At 41.5% G+C, this 11010-nt stretch overlaps 1 protein-coding gene across 2 annotated transcripts in view; it reads right to left on the bottom strand.

Annotated features, from left to right (window-relative positions):
• Positions 1–1307: 1307 nt before the first annotated feature.
• The window catches only part of SF3A3 (splicing factor 3a subunit 3), a 27030-nt gene continuing 17327 nt past the window's right edge, over positions 1308–11010 (bottom strand). For both annotated transcript variants that reach the window (XM_018559607.1, XM_018559606.1), the window contains 7 exons: positions 10905–11010; positions 9025–9094; positions 7662–7823; positions 6997–7107; positions 6782–6872; positions 3418–3473; positions 1308–1531 (listed from right to left, as the gene is read on the bottom strand). In XM_018559607.1, the coding sequence (XP_018415109.1) occupies positions 1454–1531; positions 3418–3473; positions 6782–6872; positions 6997–7107; positions 7662–7823; positions 9025–9094; positions 10905–11010 (674 nt within the window). In that variant the 3' untranslated portion in view covers positions 1308–1453. The remainder of the gene's footprint in view (positions 1532–3417; positions 3474–6781; positions 6873–6996; positions 7108–7661; positions 7824–9024; positions 9095–10904) is intronic.

Genomic DNA, 11010 nt, shown 5'->3' with positions numbered 1-11010 from the left:
TGTTAGTAATGTGATAGCATAAAGAGGACCTATTTTAAGAATAGAAGAAAAAAAAAAAAAAAACTTAAAACAAAAAATTAAACTTCTATTAATAAAAATTATAAGTCCCCCGCGTGCTCGCACTTATAAACATAAATATGCATGGGAACATCACACGTTACATAAGGCCGCAAATGTGGGAGTGTGAGCAATAATTTTAGGGCTATTACTCACTGGGAACACTAAATGGATGATTAGTCCATTAGTGCTTTTAAAGCATCGCCTATGGCCAATTTTAGGCATGGTAGTTTTTCGCGATCTCGCATGGCGTACGCAATTTTGAGGTTGGACATATTTGGTGTATTTATCCGACGTGGCCAAGTCTTTTATATTTTACCAAAAAATTGGGTAATGGTAAACGTTTTATAACAAAAGTGGGGAAAACAGGTTCTCTTTCAAAATTTTATGAAGTTAATTCATTATATATTAAAAAAATAAAAACCCCAGTGGCGATTAAATACCACCAAAAGAAAGCTGTCACCAAAAATGGTATAAAATTAATTTCAGTACAGCGTTGCATGACGGAATATATGTCAATCAAAGTACTGCAGCGCTGAATACTGAAAAATGGCCTGGACAGGAAGGGGGTTTAACACCGCGGTCAGCAAGTGGTTAGTCCATTTCCACCTTTGTTAATAATTAGCATTTATTGTGGTAATGTAGGTGTAATGTTGATGTATACAGGTGCACATTTTCATAACGCAAATTGCAGGCTTTCTTCATTTTTTTAAAGAAGGTTTTATTAGACCTGAAACCTAAAAATTAAACATTTTTTCCACAGGAAAAGCAGTCTGATACCAGGGTGTCAGATTGTAATCAGTTGCCTTCTCCCTGTTGCCCATTTGATAGTAGGGGGGGGGGGGGGGGGGGGGAAGAGACACACACACACATGTTTCTTGCACAGAGGCAGAAATTCCCATGCAGATATGAAGATGAAAGCTAACAAAAAATGTGTGTTCATATATACATCAGCTACATATGGCTCCTTCATGTACACTCGTACATTGCTGCCATATCTTTTTTAAAATACATCTGCAAAGGTGGAAATGGGCTTTAAATACAGAGTGAGGATAACAGTGTTTAAGTTCAATAAAGTGTAAAGGGTTCAGGAGAGTAGGCAATATGACACCAGGAAATGCCAACTTACTGATACATGTAACTGATCGGTCAACAGGCTCTAATGCATCGCATACACATACTCCAGAAGAACACACTTAATTCTTCAAGAAGTATCAATGAAAATCACAAGAACAGCATTTATGTACTGAAAAAGTTGTTCATACTTTAATTAAAAAAGAAAATCTTACAAGTAAGTTCTGCCCTAATCAGTGGGCTCTAGCAAACATAAAATGCTGGAACAATCTATTGTGGAATCTGATAAACCAGAATAGAACAGCTGGAGAAATGATTTGCATTACAGAAGTCCTTGACGTTTCAGATCTTCATACGTCTTCTTATTAACAACATTCCCGCTGGAATCTTCATATTCTTCCTGTAAATGAAAATCTCTGCATTAGTTAGGGAGAATCAAGTACTGAACAATTATTTAATTAGGCTCTTAGAGGTAGACTCCGGTGAACATACAACTGGGTAACAGTTGCTTAATGCTGAAAAGCCCTAGAACTACTCAGATCTACTAGAGTGTGCCTTGATGGAAAAGGGCGGGACCCAAATCTTGAGACTAAGCTGAAATGAAGGTCTGATCCAACTAGAGATGGGGGAAGGAGAATCTAAAGCGTATGCTGGCGACGTACACTGTACGTCGTCAGTCACGAAGGGGTTAAACAGAGTCTGTCAATACGGCATTACAAAAAGGGAATAAGTCTTCTGAAAGAAGCAGTGGCCGAGAGGAAAGCTCTTGCATCCCAAACCATCCCAAACCACATCTAGACAATGGAGGGAAACTTCCCAAGGAACTGGAGCTACAGTGGGACAGAAGTAGGTCAAAAGCTAGTCCAAAGAGACACTTTGGATCATGCATGCGGATCAACTGCTTTTAACACAATGGTTCTACAGTCCAGCACTTTAGCCAGTGTCCTAGGCATATGAAACGGACATTGGGACAAATGCATGAAAAAGAGACAGGAGCCCTACCAAACCATAAAAGCTGAAATTTAAAGCTACAGCCATCTGCTCTTCGCATTCTAAGGACCAACCCCAGCATTGGTTAGATCTTTTTTAAGGGGTTTTGACCAGCCAGACATGGTTTGACAAATGTCACAGTCAGGATCGGATGAATGGCAGGGCCTACCAGTGAGAGCCAAGCCATAGAAAGAGCTTCCAATCGCTTATCGGTTGGATGCTTAAAGACAGGTATCTCCTACCAGAATGGTAGGCGTCCTAAGGCGGGACACTGCCGAATCCACAGTAGGGAATAGACCACATCTGCACAAAATCCTAAACGGATAGAAGGCCAATATGTGTTTTCGGGGGAACAAACAGCATGTCAGAATGTTTCCAATCTCTATAGAGAAATTGGAAACGCGGCTGCAAAGGAAATTCTTTAAGGCCTTTGCGCGTTCTAAGCCACTGGCCACAGAGACTCTAATTCTCTGATGAGCTTGCCCCTTAGGAGTCACAGTCTACTGCTTTTTCTCCCAAATTAAAGGAGACCGTGTCAGCACTTATTGATGCAGTGCATACTGAAACTAAAGGATTAGCCTGTTGCATAGACCAGAGCCGTTTCCAGCCTTAGGTCTTGCAGAACTAAGCAAATTAAATGGTGCACAGTTGAAGAAACATGGGCAAATTATCCAATGACAAATAAGGTTACCTAGGAGTTTTCCATGTGCTATTCAAGTATTATTTCTGCTAACATAACCTGTGTGCACATACATCTTCAGATCTTGTATCATACAATAGAAAATAGAAAGAATGGCTGCCTATATAATCATCTGAAAGAATAAGGTCCAAGAACCCTTTTTTAACCCAAGCATTCCAATTGTTCATATGTAAAAAGTATGTGGACTGCACAATTCCCAAAGCCACTTTTGGTTTCAGATAAACGTATAATCCAATAACACAAAACAGCAAAGCAACATAAACAAAAGAAACCGATATACATTCAATAGGACAGAAATATTTTGTTTCTGGGTAATACACTATTATGACATCAGTTGTTGGGTTACCACGTTAGAGGTAACCATTGGAGGCACCTGTGTAACAGTGACTGTTACCGACAAGCAGAATGTATACCCGAGAGATCTGCCAAGTCCTGAAGGGCTTTATTTCCAGTAAACGATTGTTTAAAGCTCTGAAGTGAAAGTAACTGGATACGAAAATAACTGTGTCCTGTGCTATATCATAAGCCTTCATTCTAGGTTGAGCTGGCAGGCCTGTTTACTTCCAAAAAGAATGAAAATTACATCACTGGCTTACCTCTGTATCAGGCTGCCACCTCTCTAAAGCCTTCTGCTGCTTGAGTTTTGACCACACTGAAAAATATAAGGAAAATAATGTTATCACAAAGGCTAACCGCTATGGCAGAGAGGAGCTTACAGATAAGACAGAAAGGACCTAACATAAGGCAAACATAACACATTCAATATAAAAGCAATCACCAAATTTCCTTGCTCAGCATAACTAGGCTGAAGTGTCAGGCAAAATGGATCATCATTTTGAACCACAGTAATCATCTACCTAAGGGGTCCCCAACCACCGGGCTGCGGACAGGTCCATGGCCTGTTACCAACTGGTCCGCAGCTCCGGCAGTCTCCTGGGCAGTCCCGCTCTGAATCCAGGGCCAGAGAGGAGGAGAGCAAGGCAGCTCACCCATGTCAGTGCTGCAGAGAGCGGGGCAGCACGTCCATAATCGAGAGAGCAGAGCGGCTCTCTGTCAGTGCAGAGAGCAGAGCAGCATGGCCTGTATCGGTGAGGAGACAAAGCGTGGCCTTGTGGGGAGTGATGGTCGAGTGGATAGACTGACAGCTCTGCACCGAGCCAAGGACATGTTATAAGGTAATGAACCTTATAGTGTGTGCAGCCATCTCCTACATGTCCTCCCTTCATATTACACCCGCAGCAGCCTGGACTCCCCCCAACTGCCCTGTGTTATGTTATATGCCACACACTAATCACTACCACCCCTAAAAACCAACACCCCCCCCTAACACCGCCAGACAAAAATACATACTGCAATTCCTGTCATGCTTATTGGTTCAAAAAAGGATCAGATAGCGTAAAATAGGGCTTGACAAATTTGCTTTGAATCTAGGAGCCAGCTAAAATAGTTAGGAGCCAAGTTTTTTCTTTTATTTAATTTTGTGCCCGCGAAAATCACAAAAAACTACAATACCCAAAATTGGCCATAGGCGACGCTTTAAAAGCTTTCACCGCTCATCAGTTTAGTGTCAACAGTGACTAATGACCCTAAAATTATTGCTCGCACTCTTGCTTATTTGCGTTTGTATGTGCGTGCACGCGGGGGACTTAAGCATTTTTTTTGGGAGGGTTTTTTAAAATTTTTTAATATGCGACTCATTTTTTTTTCTTCATTTAACTTTATTGCCATCACATGTGATAGCAAATATACAACAGGTCCTCTTCATGGAGACATCAGGGGTCTATTAGAATCCTAATGTCACCTAGGGATCCCCAAAAGAAGCTGATGAAGCAGAGATCTGCTTCGCCAGGTTCTTCTCTGGCTATGGCAGCCAGAGAAATGACAGCTGAAGGCAGAAGTGATTTAATACACAACACTTCTAACTTCAGAGATCAAAGGAGGGATCAGCAAGAGGAAGAAAGCTGATCTCTCCTCCGTTATCAGTATAGGCAGCCGTTGTGCTGGTCCCAGGCCCGCACGAGTGACAGAGGAGCCCAGGATAACCAGCGTCGTAAACATACAGGGGAAAAGGAGTATCGCAATAAATAGCAAATAAGTAACAAATTATGTGGACTAGGCTCCTGGGTTTCAGAAATAATATTCAAACAGCAGAATCCCCTTAACAAAGAAATCCCATTAGTGGAGCTATCCAGTGAACAAGTAACATTTAAAAAATTTTTTAAAAGAAAGGCACAACTTCCCTTGAACGACCCCAGTGTAGGACAGAGCAGTCGGGGTTAATTTGTCAGCAGAGTAATAGGCAGTCACTGGTAGGAATGGATACACTGCATAAAAACAGTAGATACAAATGTATCAATATGTAACAGGATTACTCACTTCATTCATCTGTGACCACAAAATGAAAGTCCATCTAAGATTGCTGTGATGGATATGGAAGTGATATCTCAATGGAAGATGTTCCTGTCATAATTTGTAATCCCAGTGATTGTCTTTATAAAGATCGCACAGTTCCTCTCATTATGAATCCGGAATAGTATCATCCCCCAAAAAAAAAAATTTACATTCATTAACAATCAGGCTCCTGATTAATGTGCTCCATTGGACACATTGTCGCAGGAACTTCATCCATCTTCGCTTCACTGTACAGCCGCACGTACAAGGGGAACCCCTGAGGCTATCCCCATATGCGAGGAAATATATGCATTTTTTTTTTGGATGATACTATTCCGGATTCATAATGAGAGGAACTGTGCGATCTTTATAAAGACAATCACTGGGATTACAAATCATCACAGGAACATCTTCCATTGAGATATCACTTCCATATGCATCACAGCAATCTTAGATGGACTTTCATTTTGTGGCCACAGATGAATGAAGTGAGTAATCCTGTTACATATTGATACATTTGTATCTACTATCTTTATGCAGTGTATCCATTCCTACCAGTGACTGCCTATTACTCTGCTGACAAATTAACCCCGACTGCTCTGTCCTACACTGGGGTCGTTCAAGGGAAGTTGTGCCTTTCTTTTAAAAAATGTTTTAAATGTTATGTATTAGGTGCTTATGGTGCCCCCCCAAAAATTATTTGACTTACCCTGCCGGTCCCATGAGGCGGGCAAGTATAAGTCATTTATGACCTTTTATTTTTTATTAATTTGATAAATGACAGGTTCTCTTTAAGGTGACATTAGGGGTCTATTAGACTCTTAGTGTCACTTTTACACTTCAATACTTTAACTGGGTAATGGCAGCTGCCAGCTGAGGCAAGCTGAATGTAAACAGCAGGCTGGAAGCAATAGCCAGCCTGCTGTTAGCTATTTCAAATTGCAATAACCAATAGCAGGATGGCTATTGAACCAGCCCACTGCCTGCTGTCAATCAGCAGGAGAGACCTGAGGGACAAAGTTCTCCATGTCCTGCTCTGATGATTGACAGCAGGCAGTGGGCTGGTTCAATAGCCAGCCTGCTATTGGTTATTGCAATTTGAAATAGCAGGCTGACTATTGCTCTCGACCGCTGGATTGGAGACCTGTCACGGCCGGCAGTTTTTCAGAAGAGGGGGCAGTGGCACGAGGAAATACCGATTTTCAGCAGTCTCCCCTCACAGGCTTGTAACCTGCTGCTGCGGTCTGTGTCAGAGGGGACACAGATCAAAGCATACAGCTGGGAGGAGAGCGGGTTATTGCGGCAGCGGTAGAAGGGGGAACAATAATGCCAGCTACCTTCTACTCACCTCCCTGTTTTCTTCAGCACTGTGTGTGGGATATAGCAGTGAAGAGAAGAAAAGTGACACAAGTGTGGAAGGACCAACAGCGCATCTTCCGGGGGAAGCGTGGTGCATTGAACGAGCTGGCAAAAGCCCAGATGCCAGGACGCAATTTCTAGTTGCATTGGCGACCTGGCATTTGTCAAGCCCTGCCATAAAAACATGGGAAACAGACCGTATTTACTCACAGGAAACTGCATCTTCTATCTGTGTGACATTAGCAAAGTGAGCTGTATTTGGAATGCCCAGACACCGCATACCATGGGCATGCCTCCATTCCTGGTGATGAGATCAGAAGAGAATAACATTAGTGGCAGTTAATTGTGAGACAGAGTTATAAAAAAAATAAAAAACACCACATTGTAATGGCTTTTATCTTAGAATTAACATATTAAAGACTTACTGCAAAATGGCGTTGGAAAGCTTTGGGCCCCCTGTAGGTGTAATTTCCACAAATCTCACAGTTGTAGTTGATATTAAGTCCATGCAATTTGTAAAGCCAGTAAGGTATAGGCTACAAAAAGAAAAACAAGATGGAACACAATATCACTCACTTTATTCTCTATAGGTTTTATTTTTTGATTCCTAACCATAAAAAAGAAAATTACAAAACCACTGCACCATTTAAGCGAGAGGAGGGGGAAGTTACTACTTTGGTAGAAAACAATGGTGGCTGCATTGTGGTCAAATGGTCATACATATACACCAGGGGTAGCAAACCTCCGGCCCTCCAGCTGTGGTGGAACTACAAATCTCATGAGGCACTGTAAGATTCTCACAGCCACGACTCCTGAAGAGAGATGCATCATGCGATTTGTAGTTTCACCACAGCTGGAGGCCCGGAGGTTTGCAACCCCTGATATACACACTTGTTCACTTGTGTGTGTAACTTTCAGCTAAATCTACTGAACCTTCTTTTTCGACAAGAAGAAACAAGAGAAAAGGAGCAGACATCTCCACACGGTGACTGTATATAAAATACAAAACGTTCATGAATACTTCATATGTACCAGACAATAAGAAAAAACAAAATATATGCAGATTATAAAAACAACAGAGATCTCCTACCTTTCCATCCCAACCCAGGGGAAGGTTTTTGGGGTTATAAATGATTTCATTTTCCTCATCTTCACTCTCACTCTCGCTTAGCTGCTCCTCCTCTTCTTCCCTCTCATCACCTGTCCGGGCCTGCTTTCGCTGCACATTTTCATGAGTCAGGTGTCTCTGCTCCTGGAATCAAAGTGAACAGACAAAATCAAATCTGATATAACTGACAGTGTAGTGTTAAAGGGTCAGTTAACCCAAAACCGGTATTTTAACACCCAAGAGTGTTCATTGCTCAATAAAATAATCTGCACTTGAGTTCCTGAATAACTACTCCTATTCTTACTTTACCTTCTAATTATTTTATTTATTCCACACTGTGGAGAAAGCAACAGGAGAAGCTGGAGCAAACCAAACTGCTAGGTGAATGGGATGACAGTCTGGAATTATGGCAGGAAGATCTTACAGATGCAGTATCCATGACATATTAGCCATATTGAGCCAGGGACTAAGCCACTGGGCTTCACCTAGAACTAAAATCAATTAATGGATAGACTTTGAAGGGTTAGAACATTTGTCAGGCCCCCACTGTGGAGATTTTCCATAATTTCCTATCTAGAGACACAACAGAAAGGGATCAGAAATCTCTTAACAGTTTTCAATACAGAAAGATTCAGTTTGATCTCCCCAACAGGGACACAAAACAGCAATAAAAACTTAAAAACAGTTCAGAATTAAATAGATCTGAAATCTGTGACTGTACATGGTGTTACTTAAAGTTTCCAAAACCTGGACAACGCATGTTTCGACAGCCAATGCTTCTGCAAGCTAATATTTCAGCTTTGCACTGTTGTTGGCTCACTGAATCATGCTGGTCCCAGAGAGATACATCTCCAAGAGAATTCCCAGTTCTGCTCTACTGATGTAGTCATTACAAAACCAAATGATGCGTCACATTCTCCCAGTGGCTTTTCTACTCTGTAGACTAAACGGATAACCAAGGAGTCCATCCAAAGAAGAGTGACACCTTTGTTATGACCTTATTGAAGGGGGTGACACAAATCACTTTAGAGGAAATCTCTCCAACAGAAGTTATGAGACATACAAGAATGAAGCAAGTGATGCAACCTATTGGTCCCCACCAACAACCGATTTTTAGGTGTAGCTGGCTTTTGCGATAAAAATGACTGACATCAATTTTCTTGGCAGATAACTAGTACTAACCTTGTCAAGCAATAATTATTCAAATAAGACACTTGTGCACTATTAGCCTGCATTTTATTGAATTTTAAGAGAGGTTGTGGATTGATTATTGGACATTTGACAAATCATTTATCTTTTTTAGCCTAAAACAAACAGTTATATAAAGTTAAATAAAATGACTTACAGATAGGATTTCAACGTATTCATAAATCTGAGCTTCAAGAAAGGCGATGTCCTTGTTCTTTTCTGTGTCTCTGTTGAAATACACATACTGTAAAATCAATATGTACACTTTCATATGAAATGCACTAAACCACTCCCAGACCTACACAGCAATGATATAAACTGCATAACCTATATGCACGTATACGTCTCTGTGATGGTGCCTGCCTACCCAGAGTTGTGGCTGACATTCCATACTTAGACTACAACCTCAATGTTGACACTAGTGTAAGTAACCAGAGATAAAAGGTAGAGCATCTCCAGTCTTGTAAGTTGGCTCCATTCAACTCTACTTATAGTCAACAGGTAAGAGACGTGCAGTGGGAGAAAGTAAACAAAATCAGGGTTGGGGTAGGCTTTAGCTGCCATTTAGGGATATAGGATCATATGGGGTACAGCTTTTTATAGCTGTACTAAAAAGGGTTAGGAGATTGTTTAGTGTACTTTGCATTAACTGGCAGTTGCTCTAAATATATATCCACCGGGAACATCTTGGAAAACTTTCTGATCAAGTGACCACAAAGCGATCGGAAATCTTCACAATAGGAGGGGAAACAGAAACACCTCACATAGTTTTGTGTAAAGTTATGAAAGGTCAGTACCTAACATTTGCCTACAGTTCCAACTTAAAGAGGAACATTAACCACCAGTTTAATGTAAAGGTTGCCAGGGAGCTTATTTGAGCTTTCAACAAAACTTTAAAGCTCTCAAATGGCTGGTGTCTCAGCGCATCACATGTGCAGCACCATGGCAACTGCAATCCAAATGGAGGCTAAGATGGCACCTTCCTCAGCTTTAGGGGAAAGGAGGTTGCAGTTCCGCTTTAACTTAAAAGGAGAATTGTGGGGTAAGTGAAATATACTCACCCCCATAATTCAAGCCGACCTGCAACACGGAAGTGGTCACAGGTCAGCTCTATTGATCAAGAAGCAAACACATACCGCAAATCGCTGACTTCCTGATCTTCTCTCTGCCGAGAGCGGTGACCGTCAGTCACTGCTCCCCGCGGGGATTCCCCCCCCCTCTGACTGTGAGGAACGGATGAGGGAGGGGGTGGGCAGAGCCAGCTGTCAGACAGCAGGGTGAATCTTGACAGTATTGACGAGAGTCGTCCTGGCTGCACTCTCAGCATATAGTTGGCAATAGCGTAGAGATTTTTGGGTCACCAGAGGACATTAACATACGTCTTCCTGTGACCCTGAAGAGAACTATGACCAAAAAGGGTTAGGCCATAGTTCTCCTTTAACATCACAACTCAAACTTTAAAAGATATTCCTAAAGTAACCCTGTCACACGATGCTGTCGTTTTGTCCTGGATGCTGCATATATGGTACACTTCCAAACATCTGGAACAACTGTTCCCATGCAGGATACTGTGGTTCAATAAACAAGCTGACAGGAAGAACCACTGTGGGCAGCAGCGGTACAAGGTATTTGAATCAACTGAAGAATCAAATACCTGTAGTGGCTGGTGAGTCTCAAAGTGGAGGTGTTTCAATACACGGGTCCTGGGAAAGGTATGTATAGTGCCTCTTCTCTTACAGTATTGGTATTGTGCACATATGGCCCTGTGGTGACAGGGTCACTTTAAATATATCTACAGTTTTATCAGTTCTTGAACCAAGTTTTTATTACAAGTGTAAACGTTATTTGTGCGTATATGTGGAATTATAGACTTCAATAGTGGATAGAAAAAAGGTAGGGACCCATAGCAACCAGATTTCAACTTACTGCACTTATTAGTTAAAAGATTAATTCTAATGAATACCAAGTTGTTGCCATGAGCTAATTGCAGAAACAAAAAATACGTTTTACCCATTTTAAAAAGGAAAATCTATTTACCTTCTGATGCCCTTTGCCTTGGGGTTCTTTGTGAACAAAGAGGGATCCAATGAATCCAGAGGTTTTCCTTTAGTGGCGAACAGCCTCTGAGCTCTTTCTTCAAGAG

The sequence above is a fragment of the Nanorana parkeri genome, unplaced genomic scaffold, assembly GCF_000935625.1.
Source record: "Nanorana parkeri isolate BGI_ZX_2015 unplaced genomic scaffold, ASM93562v1 scaffold406, whole genome shotgun sequence".
Taxonomy (NCBI): Eukaryota; Metazoa; Chordata; class Amphibia; order Anura; family Dicroglossidae; genus Nanorana; species Nanorana parkeri.
Note: the sequence above shows the minus strand (reverse complement) of the source record. Positions and strands in the feature narration are given on the sequence as shown.